Source organism: Theropithecus gelada, chromosome 17 (assembly GCF_003255815.1).
Source record: "Theropithecus gelada isolate Dixy chromosome 17, Tgel_1.0, whole genome shotgun sequence".
In the NCBI taxonomy this organism is placed as follows: Eukaryota; Metazoa; Chordata; class Mammalia; order Primates; family Cercopithecidae; genus Theropithecus; species Theropithecus gelada.
This window is the reverse complement of record NC_037685.1, coordinates 10698661-10717582: the sequence shown is the minus strand read 5'-3', so window position 1 is coordinate 10717582 and position 18922 is coordinate 10698661. Positions and strand designations below refer to the sequence as shown.

At 32.6% G+C, this 18922-nt stretch overlaps 1 protein-coding gene across 3 annotated transcripts in view; it reads left to right on the top strand.

The window, feature by feature from the left end:
- The window catches only part of DACH1 (dachshund family transcription factor 1), a 410550-nt gene that overhangs the window by 279663 nt on the left and 111965 nt on the right, over positions 1 to 18922 (top strand). The window contains exons 5-6 of one of the 3 annotated variants that reach the window (XM_025364250.1): positions 8138 to 8273; positions 10933 to 11067. The exons of the other annotated variants lie outside the window; for them this stretch is intronic. Of the exons in view, the coding sequence (XP_025220035.1) occupies positions 8138 to 8273; positions 10933 to 11067 (271 nt within the window). The remainder of the gene's footprint in view (positions 1 to 8137; positions 8274 to 10932; positions 11068 to 18922) is intronic. 3 annotated transcript variants of the gene reach the window in all.

Sequence of the window (18922 nt, the reverse complement as noted above, 5' to 3'; positions counted from 1 at the left end):
GTTCTGAAAAAAAGACTACTTGGATTTGCATTTCAACTTTATCACCTCCAACCAGTGTGACCATAGACAAATTATTTAATATATTTGTATTTGTATGTAATAACAATACTACCCCATTAGGTTGTCATAATGATTAAATTACTATTTATATAATCTTTGGAAGTCTTTCTATACCGACATGATTTTCATGTTATTACTATTTTGTTTTCTCTCCAAGTATCCAAAATCATTTGTTTAAAAGTAAGTTCTAGAATTTTGCAGGGAATCCCTGTCAAGCTTGTGAAATATAGTCATAATTCTATGATGAGACCTCTGTCTCTCTGACTGTCTCCTTTTTTTGGTTCTGCTCATTTTACCTAATAAAAATTTTATACATGACTTTATTTTAGTCAAGGACTTTTGGGGTTTGTAGTGCGTAGTATGCAAAGCAGATTTTTAAATGCATTTTAAGATTTTTTTCAGAGATAATGTAGAATTGTTTTTGAGAAATACGACAACATTCAAAGTACACTGCATTGTTAGATACACATCTTTCTTCCTATGACACATTACAGTTTTCTGAAAACAGGGAATATGACTTAAATTTGTCAATTTTCTTTGCTGATCTGTTATGTGTCTCTGTGTGTGTCTCTGTGTGTGTGAGAGAGAGACTTTGTGACGTTCTCATTTAAAGAATTAAACATTGAAAAATGCAATCTATAATTGTACTCATACTTTAAAGTAAGTTCTTAAAATACTATATTAAGAAATAGGACATTACTTGCATGAAGTTTAAAATGTGAAAAGATTATAAAAACTACAACCAGAGTGACCTAATTCACAAAGTAGAGTGAATCTTAGAGCAATGTGACATCATATACTTTGTTTGTTTTTAGTTACAGAATCATTTATTCTTTGTACAAACATAAACATCTCCGAGTGTATGCAGCACTTTTAGACATAAAGTTTTTTCCCAAAAATTTGTTTAATTTTACTTGGTTTTAAAAAATAATTATGTTCTCTTTAGGTTTATTTGAATATTAATATTAAATATGAAAAAAAGATGTTAACCTAAAAAAGAAAGTATTATAACACAACCACCACTAATAAAACATCCAGACCTTGAAATACATCACATGTTTAAATTCATGATTTTATAATAATACTGAAAAGAAACTCATTGTTCACATTTGGAGAATTTTGGGGGAACTGATGTTTATAAAGGACAATAACGGCTTAAAGATAAATACTTGGACGGGATCAAGCATTTTTCCTGCCTTTTCCATAAAAACTGATCCTAAGAATAACCAAATGATTCATGAGGTAAATTTGTGATCATAGAAACCTTCTAGAAAATAAGTGTGTAGGAAATTGCAAGCCCTAATGAAGTGATGAATTGCCGCCATGATCATCGAGGTGGCTGGCATCATAAAAGGCAACCAACCAGACATTACGCTCATTATAGAAGCATGAAACACCATCTATGAAGTAATCGTACCCCCACATCAACTTGAATCAAGCCCCCAGATGTCACTATGCAGGAAACTCAAGGGTCAAAGGAACATCCGAACGAATGAGACTCATCAAGGGAACTGCAGATGAGAGGCTCATAGTGATGGTGGCCTGTAAGAACATACGTTTGCGCCTTGCTACTTTAAACGTTGACTTTAAACATTTATCATGCAAGAGAGATTGATGCCTTTAAAGGCAGTGCTGGTTAAATCAGCACTTACCTTTTTTTCCTTGCTGTTCTTCCTTCACCTCTATATCCTTTGGCTGTAGTAAAGGAAGAAGTCCTACCTTTTAATTAAGATGCCAGTATTTATTGTCAGATGACTCTGAATTATAATTCCTGAGTCAAGATTTTATTTTGTTGCTTAAAGTAACTTTATGTTATCAAATAGCAACCTAAAAATTTACAAGGCTATGTGAATTTTCATACACACTTGGGAAAAATGTAGTTCCCTACCACCAATGAGTAAGTGCAAAAAGACAACAGGAGAATAAAGTTAAGTTGTTTCAGATTATATTAAGTTGTTTCACGGGGCCTTGCCAGTTTCATGTTTAGAAAATTTGAGTATTTTTTGAGTTCCATAATCAAAGTTTTTTTAAAAGCTATGTGCATTATTGTTTGGGGCTTCCTCAGCTATGGAATCTTGATTTAGGTCGCCTGGTCCTTAACCAGGTGTAAGCATGCTAACATCATTGACTGTCTCTTAAAAGTACTTTTTAAGCATTTTTCTGAATACAGGATTCCAATTCTGCTATTTGTCTTCTTTGCACATTTTTCCAAAACAAAGGAATTTGAACACTGCTCTTTGTGTGAATGATGTTGCATTTCACTAACTACATTTACCAGGTGTGATACATGCTCCATGGGGAAAATAATTTCTGTCAGTTTTGCTTAATTTTATATAACCAGAGCCTAGATCCTGCCTGGTACATAGTAACTGTTCATTAAATACTCATTGAACTAATGTATTTAAGCCTGAGTTTTCTTAAAGCTGAGAAATTTTGTTTATATAAAGTGATGGTCAACTTCATCAATTTTATAAATTAAAAGTTATATGAAGATAACATTTAGGCTGGGCATGGTGGCTCACACCTGTAATCCTAGCACTTTGGGCGGCCTAGGCGAGTGGAACACTTAGACCAGCCTGACCAACGTGGAGAAACCCCGTCTCTACTAAAAATACAAAAAATTAATCAGGAGTGGTGGCAGATGCCTGTAATCCCAGTTACTCAGAGGCTGAGGCAGGACAATTGCTTGAACGGGGAGGTGGAGTTTTCAGTGAGCCGAGACTGTGCCACTGCACTCCAGCCTGGGTGATAGAGCAAGACTCTGACTCAAAAAAACAAACAATAACAACACAAAATTTAATATTACAAATTGTCTCCCCACTTCTGTATCCTATTCAGTTAGGGAATCTCTATTGAAAAACAAAAAATGAAGAGAATTAAAAGGAGAGCAAAATAAATAAAAGGTAAATGAAATCATCCTTTAGAGAAATGAGTTGTGATTATACTTACCCTAAGAAAATATTTTAATTCAATAATATACATTTTTAAAGTGGAGAGGGGGCAGCTGAGATAATGCAATTTTGAAATGTATAATTAATCACGTGTGTAGTACTGAACATTTTACACTTTCTATTTTAGAATTTGAGTACGTTGTTTCTGAATTCTATTTTTGATTCTGAATTATCCTACAGACCAAATACTTCTTGTTCTACCCAGAGGCAAAAATGCAGCTTTTCCTTTGTTGTTCTTCTGTTACTATTAGTTTATTAGTATGACCTTTTTTTCAGTGAAAGAGTACTTCTCTTAAATTTTCATTTATTATTGTGGTGAGTTTTATAAAGATGGAACTTTGCAAAAGATTGTGTTTTATTGTTTAGTGAAGTTGATGCAGGACTATAAAGGAGTGTGTTGAAGTATTACTTTAAATATTCTTCCTCTCTATCCTGCTTCAGCCCCTTATTGGAGGTTAAAGGGTATTACACAAATGAAATGATAAATCCAGTTTACATAGTTTTCTTATAGACATTGAACTGCTTCTTTCTTATTATGTCTGAATAAAACTCATTATCTATTTTGTTTCAGTAATAATTATGAGATTCCCTCCTAAGCAATTCTTTATTGTCTCCATTATTCTCCATCTTATAGAATACTCTGGAAAGGCAAGCATATAAATATGATAAAAGAATTAAGCTGTTGAAGTAAATTAATTTATTGTGCAACAATGTATTCAAATCTTACTTCCTCAATGGATTTTACTTTAATGAAATTCTTCAAAGAACAATACATTAGGTTCCAAAGATTGAAATTATACATTAAGTAAAATGACTGAATATGTTGTGTGTCAATTTATAGAAAGTTTCAATTGAATAATTAAGCTTTTAAATCATAAAAATTTGCATAAATTAAAATATTTTCTTCAAATAACAGTATTAATTGTTCTTGTATCCTTTGTTCTTGAACACAAAACTACAATTAAAGCAAAAACTAAGTTAAATGTAAATTAAATACTATAATTTTACTTATACATATTTACTGAGCTTTAACTTATGCTTTTAAAATGCATTTTACATGAAGATTTTAATCTAATTTATTTTTACTTAGTATATTATATCTTTTTAAGAGTATTTTGGATGTGTAAATGAATAATGGAACAATTCATGAATTAAAGGGTTGATCACAGACAACTTTGACATTTAAGTACATTGACTAATAAAGCATTTTTCTAGTTATATGGGATATGTTAAAATAAACAAGGAATTATTTTAATGGCATAATCATTGTTTCCAGAGATTTACGCATTAAGTATTTAAACATTTTATGAGTTAAATATCTCAGAAAAATTATATTCTCATGCTTTCCATTAGCACTACTAAGAAATCTATTATGACAGGAAAATCAGACTTGCAAAATCATTTTAGAGAGACTGATTTATTTCAAGATTGTACTTTATGTCTGTTCAACCAAACATATGCATTAATATAATTATTAAGAAAAATATTAAATTTTTTTGATAGATAAGCATTGATGTGAGTGACCTTTGGAATAAAATAGAATGGTTAATTTGGAAAATTCTGTTTATAAAAATATAGCAATGCATTTTCTTAAATATACACCATGTATTTCTGTGTAACCCAAGTGTTAACAGTTAAATGTATTAGGAATTAGCTCTAAAGCTTAGACAAACTATGCTTCTATTAGAATTTCAAGAAATCAGGATTAGACTTTAAGAGTATATATCTCTGGCTATGTATGCAGTTAGCTGCAGTATTGTTTCTTAATATATTTATACAAATTATAAAGGAGTTCTACATATATAGCCTTATGAATGCATCCTCTATAATAAGTGTGTAGATACTTCAAAACCATACAAAACTAAACTTTTGAATTATGGCTGGCTACACACAAGCCAAGATTATCCTTTGATTTGTGGTTACAATGATTTAATATGAGCATATTGCCATTTGAAGCTTCTTTATAGTTTAGGGTAATTATAATTAGAAAACAGGAAGTAAGTTTTGGCATCCAGATGTGAAGTTTCTGCTCTTTTAAGTCATATACATGTTGTTGTTGTTGTTGTTGTTGTTGTTTCGTTTTGTTTTGTTTTGAGATGGAGTCTCGCTGTGTGACCCAGGCTGGAGTGCAGCGGTGCTATCTCAGCTCACTGCAAGCTCCGCCTCCCAGGTTCACGCCATTCTCCTGCCTTAGCCCCCCGAGTAGCTGGGAGGAGGCGCCCGCCACCAAGCACGGCTAATTTTTTGTATTTTTAGTAGAGACGGGCTTTCACCGTGTTAGCCAGAATGGTCTTGATCTCCTGACCTCGTGATCCGCCCGCCTTGGCCTCCCAAAGTGCTGGGATTACAGGCGTGTCACCACGCCCACCCTACATGTTTGTTTTTAAAACTGTTGGTCGTTTGTTTGCCTTAGACATTTTAAAAGCATACATGCTTCATTTAGTTAGTTTGGAAAAATAACTGCTAATACATTCGTTTTCCATGTTACCTGTGATAAAGATTTCAAAACATCTTAATCTGCAATCTGTAAAGTTAGATGCCGTCTTTCTGTAGTATCCTAGCGTGTAACAAATGCATGCATGTTATAAACTTATCTAAACAAGTTAGTTTTAAATTTTAATATCTGGGATGTGTTTGTTTGTCTTTGCCCTCCCCCCCTTGTTTTCTCTCTCCTCTCCCTATCTCTTTTCTCTGTCTCTTTCTCTCTCTCCCTTCCACTTTCCTTATTTTCGTATTTGCAGTATTTCAAGTGGAAACCCCACATAACTTGAGATGGAAAATATATTGCGTGTTGCTTACGTTTACCTACATACCAATTTTGCTATTTGCAGAAAACAAAGCACTTAATTGTTAATCTCTGAATAATTATGGAAAAGGGCTACTGCTTTTTAGTGTAATACTAACAATACATCTGCCTTCTGTGGCGGTTTATTGTCTTATACAGAAGCCTGTCAGCACATATTAGCCCTGTCCAAAAACTCTTAAAGTTCAGCAAGTAATCATTACGACAAGATTCTAATATGCATTGCAACTTTTGAGATTAAAATTTAATTGACCTCTTTTTTTCTTTTCCTTTACAATATTGTTTTGTCATGAAGTTTCTTATAGCACTTTTTTTTTTTTTAATTCCATGAAATATATGTTAGGAAACCATTTTATGACATGGATTTGGGAAAAGGGCTTGGCTATTTTTTTCTGGTTATTTTCATTTTATTTGTCATTGTCTTCAAAATGAAGTCTAAGCATATCTGTTGAAGATGTTTATTGGCAATGTACACCATTGAAAAATTAAAAGAGTGTGACTAAAGTACAGCTCAATCTTGTTTCCATATTAAAATAGGGAGAGCTTTAAAAAATACTGAAATCTGGGTCCCATTTTAGTCTTAGTATATTAGTTTTCTAGGGCCATTATAATAATGAACCAGAAACTGGGTAGCTTAAAACCACAGAAATTTATTGTCTCACATTATTGGAATCTAGAAGTCCAAAATCAGGACTTCATAAGGGCCAAGCTCCCTATGAGATTCTAGGTAGAATCCTTTGCTGTCTTTCTATAGCTTCTGCTAGCAGCTGGCAATCCTTGCTATTCCTTGGATTGAAGCTGTATAAGTTTAATCGCTTCCTCTATGGTCACATGACATTCTTCCCTCCTATCTTCACATCTACTTCTAAGGACACGAATCACGTGGGATTAAAAGCCACCCTAATCCAGTATGTTCTCATCTTAACTAATTATGTCTGCAAAGACTCAGTTTTCAAATACATTCATATTGATAGGGACCAAAGGTTAGGGCTTCAACAAATCTTTTTGGGGGACACAATTAAGCCATAATCCTCAGTAAACCAGAATCTCTGGGAGTGAAACTGAAGCATAAGCACATTTAAGAACACGCCAGGTGATTCTGATGTGCAGCCGGATTTCAAACCATCGTGGTGCTGATGGAATCACTTTGACCAAAGATGAGCATGATCATCATTCTCACTGGCAGTACAAAGCCTGGAGCCTCCTCTTTGTTTTCCATATTAAGTTAACGTTGACATTTTGGAAATATTAGCCTCCTACAGGCCAATTACATTTTAGATTTTTTTACCTCTATTTCATATTTGCATATCTTCACCCTAATAAGGAATAGTGTACTTATTATTTATAAGTACATTATACATCTACATACTTTATGTAGTTTTCTTCCACACTTTTTACTATTTATTAATTATTGCAAAGGCATCAAGACTTGTGTCTGTTAATAACTGATGGTATAAATATTTTGCTGCTCAAAGTAGAAAATGTTCACCAATGGGTACCTTCTTTCTTAATCTGTAATTCCATTTATAATAGCTAATTGGAGACATTTATATAATCTACTTACAGATTTGTCTAATGGAGAATGCACAGAACTTGGAGAGGGAGGTATGGAATGACACAAGAGTGTTGATATAAAATAGAGTATCAGAAAACACAGTACCAAATTTCCCTGGGACATAATTGATACATGTTTCATAAATGTGCCCTTAATACATTTGTGTGTTTGAGTTGAAGCTAGATGTGGTAGGTACTCTGAGAATTATTTAAACCAAAGAAAAATATTCCAATATTAAATAATAATCCATTTCCGTGATGCCTTAAAATGTGACTGAGTATGTCCAGAGCAGTGCCAGGATGGAATACCTGTTACAAATTCCTCTGGTATTATTATTATGGTCAGTCATGTTGATAATGTGTTTATTACATGATCTTTAGATACGGAAACACAGGAATATATTTAAAGATTTCTTCAAAATGATAAATAATACTTCTTTGTTCTCCAAGACCTTTGTTGTCTAATGGGTTCTTATTTGGATATTTTTGGGTGTCTTCTTAGGGCTTACTTTTTCTCCAGAGTGGATTGACATTTGCCGTTACTGCAGTCGTGCTTGCCTGTAGAATCATAGCTTCATAAATCATCTTTTTCTACTTTATTTGGCTTTGCTCAAGATAAATGTATCTTTTAGTACAGTTAAATGCTGATGAAACAAAGTGTTCATTCTCTTTACATTTCTTATTGTATCGAGAAAACCAACATTCATTAAGTAAAAGTTCGTCATATTTAATGTCTTTTCTACCATCCTTCTCTCATTCGCTGGTGCAGGAGCGTGTTCCCGATAGCCCCTCGCCTGCCCCCTCTCTGGAGGAGGGGAGAAGGCCTGGCAGTCACCCATCATCACATCGCAGCAGCAGTGTGTCCAGCTCCCCTGCAAGGACTGAGAGCTCTTCTGACAGAATCCGTAGGTCTTATACTTCTACTTGTCACCATTTTAAACTTTATTAGGGTTCAGCTGGCTTTTCTAATCAACATGCCCTCATTCCAAATAGATCTCAGATGGATCATGTTCTGAAGCTCTGTAGCAATAGCCATCTCTCAAAATTATGTTTCCCAGTTCGTAATATCATGAGGTATGATACTACATTAACAGGTCCTGATATAAATTTCCTCGCTTCGATGCCACATATAAAGATTTGAGCTATGAAACAGAGAAAATAAGTTACCTTTTGGATTGGTTTCTGAAGTAAACACAACCAATTCTCAAATATCTAGTGTCTTGGTACACTGTTTATAGATTATTCAACATCACTCCTTAAATACTACCCGGCCATTTTTGTAATTCACTGACTTTTGAATTTTATCCTTGTGTTAATGGAGATATCCACAAAGAGAAATGAGTTAAATTCAAAATAATAAATTTTAAAAACGTACATTTGTAAGTCATTCAGGTGATCAATGAATTAAAGAATTTGAAATTAGGTAAGTTTGAGAGTTTGAATTAGTAATAATCAATAATGCATACTATTGCCATATATTGTTATTATTAAAATTTGAAAAGTAGGACTGTATGTTATTTTATAACATTTTCACAATATTTAACCTTGGTACTTATGACCAAGAAAATGAAGAATAAAGTTAAAATGCCATCAAATTAACAAGTGATTTTTGTGTCTATACAATAATCTCAGATTGTTCTTTTGATAAATGACTATATTAAAAGAGAATAACTTGTTTGATAAAACCTATATATTTTCCTTATTTCCAGAATTTAGCTATTATTTTATGCAATTATGTTTATAGCATAAACTTCATCTAATTATACAAAATTTGTTTAAGTTATTTGGTTGTTGAGAATATTTTCATAATAGGAAAGCATTTTCTAGAAAGTGACTTTATAGGTTATAAAGGAATGTATGCATAAAGTGAAAATTGTTGATCTGGGAGCTATTGAAGTGGATAATTTAAAGATTAAGTTAAATGCTATGTAAATAATTATAAATAAAAGATAGTCAATTATTGGAAATTATATAGTTCAACATAATACTAAATATATATACTTGCTTTGGCCTGCGTGAAACTTATTTCCTTAATTTTATAACTTTATACACAATTTTAAAATAGTTTTCAAATAAAATATTTACTGTATATTTTTATGGTACGTTGACACTAGAATCAGAAATTTAATGATAAATATTGGCTTCATTATAATATATTGTCATTGGAAAGGTGCTGTCCTAGAGAAAAAAAATTTTTTTGGAACAAAATGAAATTGATGGACAGATTGGAGAAGATTTGAAAGAGTTTTGTTATACATTCATGTTATTTTATTAATGGTTATATATTTTTTTAAATTTTTGGTAGAAACAAAGGAGACATTTTTATATGCCTGGATGCCATAATTGTTGAAATGGAAATACATCCACATTCACACACATACACATATATATGCATATATATGTTACATATTACTTTAAAATAATTTTAGAAAATTTTCAAATATACAAATCATTCTTATGTGTTTGTCATCCTGATTTACTTCGTCAATCAACCAATCAAGGTCTCTGAAAGTGGTATCTCAATAAAGGCATAATGTCACCTAGGGCTTCTATCATAGATTTAATACAACTTTACTCAGATTTGTCATTGTTTATCTTCTACAAAGAAGAACATTATCTTACATAACAGAAAGATGATCAAAATCAGGAAGATAACATTATTATAGTACTAAAATCTGAACTACAGTTTTTATTTAAATTGCACTGGTTTTCCCACCAATATTTTTTAAAGTAAGATTTTTTTTTTTCTAGGTACAAAAGCCAATCTATGATCACACACTACAATTAGTTGTCATATTCTCTTAGTATTATTTAATCTGGAACAGTTCCTTAGTCCATTTTGTCTTTCAGTAACTTTTTTTTTTTTTTTTTTTTGAGTACAGGCCAGGCCATTTATTTTGTAGAATGTCCCTCAGTTTGGATTTTTTTATGCTTCCTTTTGATTAGACTTAGGTTATGGATGTTTGGCGAGAATCACACAGCTGTGATAGTGTGTCCTTCCTAGTGAATCATTTCAGGAGACACACATTTCTACAATGCCAGCAATAACTTTATCACTTTCTGAAGGTGGTGACTACCAGGTTTCTCTATTGAAATATTACTTGTCGTTGTTGTTGTTTACCTTTGGAGATAGTGAGTGTCTGGTGAGAAAATATCTTAAGACTATGCAAATATTCTCTTCTTAACCAAACTTCCACTCACTAGTTTCAGAATTATCCCTTGATCCCTGAAACAATTATTATTAATGATGTTTGCCAAATGGCAATTTCTACCGTATTATTCTTATATTTTAAAAATTTATATTTTCCAGATAAAAATCTTGTTTTATGCAAAATAAAAATAAAGTGAGGTGATGTCATTTTCAGTATTTTCTGCATATTCTGATGAATTATCATGTTTATCAGTTATCACAGTGTTTTTAGGGATAGATTACAAATTTAAAGTTAGACCATTATATTAATATTATATTTACTGTTGAGTCCAAAAAGAGTTTAACTGACTTATTGGAACTTTGTGTGTTATGGTGTTTTTGTGTTTTCTTTTGTTTGTTTTCGGGTATAACAGCGGTCCATCAGAATGGGTTGTCCATGAACCAGATGCTGATGGGCTTATCACCAAATGTACTCCCTGGGCCCAAAGAGGGGGATTTGGCTGGTCATGACATGGGACATGAGTCAAAAAGGATGCATATTGAAAAAGGTAATGTATGATTATATATTCCTTGTTTTTCCTGATTCAATAGATTTTAGAACTAGATTTTAATCACAGAATGAAGTCTGTCTCTACATCATGTAAAAAAAAAGCATATAAATGTTTTTAAAATCTACAATATAAAGTACAAATTAAACCTATTCAACAACAACAAAAAAGATATGAATGAAGACCTGCTGCACTTCTCTTATACAACAGGTAAGTTACAATTTAGTTACCATTACATTAAAAGAAAAAGTCCCAATTGTTATTTCTCAGTTCCTAAAGGATCTGCTATTTGACTTTTTCAATGCCTTCAGGGTCACTGTCATTTTACTTAGCATGATACAACAATAACAGTATAAAAAGGGTTATTCTGCCTTCTTTTGAATTAGAAAAACAGTTTATAGACCAATAAGGAAACAGAAATATATTTTATATGTCAATGTACTAGTAGTTGTCAAAATAGTTGTCAAAATATACCAAGAAAGGCCAGGTACTACATAGCTAAAAAAGTTTCTTATATTTTGTTAATGTCAACCAAACCCATTTTCACAGGCAAAATGTGTATTTTCATGCCTTATTTGATAATTCCATGAAAAAATCAAAATATGATTTTAGTCAGCATATTAGAAATTTATTCTTGGAGATGCAAGTATATATTTTCAAATTGTGAGTGTTAAATTGTGAATATAAGAATCTTCCCACCTATCTTTTATTTTAACTTAATATTTTCAAACTTTATAAATATAGATAGGATTATTTGCTTATCTTTTTTTGACAAAGCCATCAAATAATCAGTGTTGTGAATAAGGATTATTTATTTGGAAAACAAAAGGGACACAATTAATCAGCTGTCTACATGGAAAGGAAATAAAATTGGGTATTTAAATAATTGAAAAGGAATAAATGCGTGGAGGGAGATTAAGTTAAGGAGGGGTACCTTCTTCCCACCAAAAAGACTACTCACAAAAAAGTAAAAATGCTTACATAAAACATTTCCTTTTCAGCATAAAAATAGCTCTGCTAAATCCCTTAGGGAGAAGGAATATTAGATAACTCAAACAAATTGATTATTTGAGTTATGGAATGTCAGTGAGAAAGCACAATCAAGGTACTAACATGTTAACATCTAGGCATAATTGAGAAATAGAGGCATTAATAAAATTTTTACGTTATTTATTGTGAAACTTGATATCAGGTGTTATTTAATTAACTATTCTAATGCAGTGCATGACTAGGTCAGATGGTCTCTAAGTTTTTAACTTACATTTTTTTCACAACCTCTTCATTAGCAATAAAGAAGAATGTCATATATATTATCCATCATATTATTTTGACCTATACCTTTGATATTTAATCAAAAATCCATGCATAGCAATATTGTAAAAATTAGTATAGTGGGGCTGGGTGTACTGGCTCACACCGGTAATCCCAGCACTTTGGGAGGCTGAGGCGGGCAGATCACGAGGTCAGGAGTTGAGACCAGCCTGACCAATATGGTGAAACCCTGTCTCTACTAAAAATACAAAAATCAGATGAGCGTGATGGTGCGCACCTATAGTCCCAGCTACTTGGGAGGCCGAGGCAGAAGAATTGCTTGAACCCTGGAGGCAGAGGTTACAGTGAGCCGAGATCGCGCCCCTGCACTGCAGCCTGGGTGACAGAGTGAGACTCCATGTCAAAAAAAAAAAAAAAAATAGTATAGTGGTAAAACATAAAGTTTCATCGAAGACTCAAGTTTTAAGTAATGATATTTAAATATAATAATTAATTTTACGGGTTTCACAATCATTCTCCACTAGGGTTGAGCTAAAGAATAAAGCCCTACAGAAAATTATTTGAGTCACTCTTTTCTCAATTTTCCCTTACATACTATTTACCAAGTTTAACTTGGGATGCCTAAGAAGGAAGTTAATTTATGTTATATGATGAATGTCAGGATATTAGAGCTAAATTCTCTTGCAGCACCATGGTAGAGAAGGGCTAAGAGAAATATACAAGTCCAGAGGTGGTAGTGAAGAGAAAAATACAAAAGGAATGACCAGTACTAAAACTGGAATAACAAATCTCACTAGAATTTTTGGTGGAGAGCTTTGTGCAACATTATCCTTTGAATTGACCTGTATTTTTCATAACTATTCCTTTTTCATATGTCATTATTTCAATCCATTTATTATTATTATAATTTTGCCAACATGGAGCATTTTTTAAAATAATATACTAGGTTGATTTAGGCATGTTTTAAAGTATTTGCTTTGTTATTTGGAAGTTATTTCTTCATTGCTATCCTTCCACTACTAGAATGTAAGCTGCTTAGGAGTCATCTGTGTACTGCATTTGCTTTAAACAGACTAGGCAGTCTTTGAGTGCATACTGATCTGGGCTGAATTTCTAGAAGATTCTAAGAGACAGACAAGAGTTGAAACGACTGTGGAGATCACATGCTTTAAGGATTAATAGTAAGGCCAAAGGTGAAATTATCTGACCTTCAGAAAGCGCATTTATATGAAACACGTTAGAACATTCTGACCACGAATATACATAAAAACTTACTATATCACTAATGGTACTTACATCAAGGTTTTCTAAATTGTTTTGCTGTACGAACAAAGTCCTTGACTGTAGCCCAAAAGTTTCCCAATATTTTGACGTATATTTTATGGTGACAAATAAATTTTTAAGATTCTTCCTAGAAATGTGAAACTATCATTGATTTCAAATGTGTATATGTAATCCCAAAATTTTGATAGATTTTGATACTATTCTAGTAAGTGTTTTGTTATGGATGCTTTTCTCTTGTGTGTACTTTCTTTTATCTAGTTTTTAGCATAGTGAATTCATAGTAAATATTCATGGGCTTTCTAGATTGTTAGAGACTACTAAATTAAAAATTGTTTTCTTTCCTGAGAACATTTATCATGGGCCTCATAATATCCCTGTAACTTTCCTACAACTCATATCTATATCAAACAAGTAACTTTATTTAGAGATAGATATTTGTGGAGAAATTAATTGTGTGTTTATGTCATTTTAGGCTTGAACCTATATTTAATTTGCTGTCTGCCAACTAAATTATTCAAAAGGCAATTAAATCTTTAGAAAACACTGATTCCAAAAATAGATGCCAAAATTTATTTGTATTCTGAGAATCACTGTGGTCTGAAATCTTAAGCATCAGTAACTTAAACATTTTATGTTCTTCTTAATATTAAATAGCTATGGGCTTCATTCTATCAGCCAAAAAAATTAAGTCACCATTAGTTGAAGGACCAGTGGTTTCAACTACTGAGTAAATTCATTCCATTTTAAAAATAAAGAATGCTCATACAGGGTTTTGAGCTTAGGGAGAGTATAATTAAAGCCTACATATATATATTTGGATATGAACCGACATATAGGTTCAAGCCTAAAACTTTTTGTTATAAATATATATGTGTGTGGGTATATATATATACACACACACACACACACACACACACACAGATAAATAATAGACCAAGTGTGGTAGCTCACGTCCTGAAATCCCAGCATTTTCGGAGGCCAAGGCAGATGGATCACTTGAGATCAGGAGTTCAAGACCAGCCTGGCCAACATGGTGAAATCCTGTCTCTACTAGAAATACAAAAATTAGCCAGGCATGGTGGTGGGTGCTGTAATCCCAGTTACTTGAGAGGCTGAGGCAGGAGAAATGCTTGGACCTGGGAGGCAGAGTTTGCAGTGAGCTGAGATCATGCCATTGCACTCCAGCCTGGGCGGCAAGAGCGAAACTCCATTTCAAAAAAAAAAAAAAAAAAGAAGTGATAGATATATAATACCTTTGCAGTCATCTCAAGTATAAGGAGACATACTTTTAAGATTAAGAGAGATACTTCAATTAAACTCAGAAGTTTGTCAAAGATATATGCTTAGGAAAACTCTGGGATAGCACATAGCATGGCTTTAAAAACAACTGTCTTTCAGCTTTTCCAAATATCTGGAATTCTCAAGAGCTTTCTGTGTTTTGAAACATTGCTGATCTTTTGCGTCATTCTAAATATAGTGGAATAGGCTGTAATAATTGACTTTTGTGGCATATAAATAGGCTCACTGTTTCTTGATGCTGGATCTCTCTGTTTATCCTCCACACATTTGTCCACTGATGCTAGTTTACAATGTTGCTCTCTCATGCATAATTTGTTTTGGTTTTTCTTAAATTGCTGCTACTTTCATTTTTCTTTTTTTCTTTTTCTTTTTTTTGAGATGGATTCTGGCTCTGTCGCCCAGGCTGGGGTGCAGTGGCCAGATCACAGCTCACTGCAGGCTCTGCCTCCTGGGTTTACGCCATTCTCCTGCCTCAGCCTCCCAAGTAGCTGGGACTACAGGCGCCCGCCACCTCACCCGGCTAATTTTTTTGTATTTTTTAGTAGAGACGGGGTTTCACCGTGTTAGCCAGGATGGTCTCGATCTCCTGACCTCATGATCCGCTCGTCTCGGCCTCCCAAAGTGCTGGGATTACAGGCTTGAGCCACCGCGCCCGGCCAAATTGCTGCTACTTTCAACAAATTTTGGAGCATACTTCTTACCTTGCCTGTAATTCAATATGTGCATTTTTGTTATTATACAATTTATCTAATTTTTGATTGATCAAAAATTATATATATGATAGAGAGAAGCCTATAATACTAACTTCTTCCAGTTATACAAAACTTAAGCATTTATAGTTGGGACTAACTGTTGTATACCTAATTTGTGTTATTGTATTTTGGTCTTGGAATAAGTAGTCCAATGTGAGAAAATCAATGAATAGATATTTACTGAAAGCTAGATATGTGAATGAAAACAAATGAAATGCAAATCAATCACTCTTTCTGTGTCTCTCCCTTTCCTCATTAAAATTATACAGATTTTTTTCTTAATATGTACTTTCTCCTACAGATAAAGCTTTTCTCTTCATTTGTTTTCATAAGAAATGAGAAAACTTTCTTTCACTGGTGACAACTTCAGGAGACAAACATTTTAGAAGCAGGACTAATCTGAGAGAGGCAGAAAATCCAGGAGATTTGCTTCAGGCCATAAAGCACTTCCTTTGTGTCATATTCTGCTTGGTGGGGAGTGCTCAAGATTTCCAATATTCAACATCCTTGTATAAAAACTTTTCATGTTGGTAATCTAAAGCGAAGGACAGAACACTAAAGGCAATCAAGTAGTTAGCAAACCGGCCATATTTGGCTTTTTGTCTCTTCTTTATATTTTAGTCTTAGCATCCAACCTTATGGACCATTTTCATACAAAGCCCTTTTGAAAGAAAATTATTGTGTATCACTTTTTTCAAGTTTTTGGAAATAATTTTTGAAATATACTTTTATTTGTGCATTTCTCATTGTTTAAAAATCCTAACTTAAATCAAAATCGAGTCTTCAAAAATGCAGTAACCTGAATGGAACTACAGGTCATGGTGCTATGTGAGATAAGCCAAGCACAGAAAGACAATTAGCACATGTTCTCACATATATGGGAACTACAAAAGCGGATCTCATGAAGGTAGTAGATTGCTGGTTTCCAGAGGCTGTTTAGAACAGTGGGGAGGAGAGAGGATTAGTGGGTCCAAATACACAGTTGGATAGATGAAATAAGACATAGTGTTCAATAAATCAGTAGGGTGACTATAGTTTACAGCAATCTATTGTATATTTCAAAATACCTAGAAGAGAATAATTTCAAATATTTCTAGCATAAAGAAAAGACAAATATTTAGGGTGATGGATATCCCAATTCTACCGATTTGGTCTTTAAAAATTATATAAATGTCTTAAACTATCTATGTACCACCAAAATATAGACATCTATTATGTATCAATAAAAAATTAAATTATAAGTAAACAAATAGTTTTCTTCTTTTAAATTCTAGATAGATCTTGTTCAAATTAATCAATACTAAATATTACATACAACAACTTTATGGGAGCCTGTTAGTATCTCCTGGGTCTATATATAATTGCATAGACTAAAAGCCTTTATTCTTTACAATTTTCTATATTTTGATAATGTTAACACATATTATGGGACCATGAGTATTTTCACTTGTAAAATTCTCTAACACACAACTTCTTCACTTTTACCATCGAAATATATTTTTTGTTGCCATATCTCAGTCTCATAAAATATTCTCTGTAAGTATTACTTATCTATGTGATTTTCCTCCTCAGTTTCCATGCCTCGGAAATAAGTGTTGAAGTTAATGCCATCACTTTTAGTTCTGTGATTCATAACACTGGACAACAACAAGTTTCTTTGGATCCCAGAGCTCTTTCTTAAGTAGATGGCAGATTTCATATACAAAGCCATAGCTCAGCTTGCTGAAGACACTGGTTTCTTTATTTTATGAATTATTTCTAGGAGCAGAGCTTGTAATAATATTTCAATGACAATTGAAGAAAATACTTACAGTAGTAAGATATTCATAACAGCCCTGTAATGATGGGTAATTGGTATAAAATATAGACTTTAATATTTATTTTCTTTTTACCCATGCACCTTGATGATCATCATGTCACACTGAACTTTCAAGTTTCTCAAACATCCTCTGTCCTTTCCTGCATGACTTCTGTTTGTTTCCTTACATGGGCTATGTATGCCTTCTTATCCACTAGTGTTCAGTCCAAACTTCTTCAGGGCAGGAAGTTTACCTTCTCACCTTCTTTGTATACTTAGCACAAGATCTAGCATTAGTGAGTACGATAAATTTCTTTTCAGAGTTAAGTGAGATAATATATGTCTGGAGTGCTTGATGCATATAAATATCCAATGGAAACCATTACTACTACCAAGTTAGCTAAAGAGTATGTGACTTGATTATATAAATTGGAAAATATACATGCTGTAAACCTCTGAATTAGAATATTATCTATTTACAATTCATAATACTACAGTTATCATGATTTACATTTGACCCCAAATGGGAAATTTGAAATTATAATATTGTAGAGAGCACTTTGATTATATATAGCTAGAATGTAATGTGAAGAGTTTGGAGGAAAGAATTGCCAAATTAACTACATTAATCAGTTATTTGATATGTCAATGATTGTATTAAAAATAGTCTTCATTTATTTAATACAATTTCAATAAACCTTGAATTCATTCAATAAATATATTGAGGAGAAACAAATATGTGTGGCTGTGTAAATCACATGTGATTGTGGGTATTAGATATGGATAGGCTACAAGAGAGTGGCTTAGAAATCAAATGAGATTCCATCTGATGGGTAGGAATTCTGTCTTTGAACTACTCACAAATGCCACTTGTAAAGTAAATTACTACAGTTTTACGTAAAGGTTACATTTCTCAGGAATTTATCATGTAACCAATATGAATATTATATTTAAAAATAGGGTCATTTGTTAGTGTCGACAACATCAATGGTTTCTCAATTATATCTCCAGTACATCTTTTGATTTTAGTAACTTTTTTTGTATACTTAGAACACCGAATCACGTTAATATCTACTAATAATTTTCATGAACTACATGTCAAAGAGACAAGAGTAGTCTTGCAAATGCTATAAATTTATACATTGTAGTAGTTTTACTTGTGATCAGATGAAATGGCTTTTCCTCATAAAAAACTATTATTCCACTTAATCTGCTTTATTTTCTTAATACGGTAGGTGTGGAATGACTCACTTCCTCACTGTTTAAGGTTTCTATATAGTTGTGCAAATAGATAATATTTTTAGAGCATTAAATGTGAGGTAGAGAACAAATTACTAATAGACTCACTTATTAGTTTCACATTGAAATTTGCTACATTTAATGATTTATCAATCATTATAAATTCCCTTATTTTATTGCTTTCATCTAAGATATTGATTGGATAACTTAT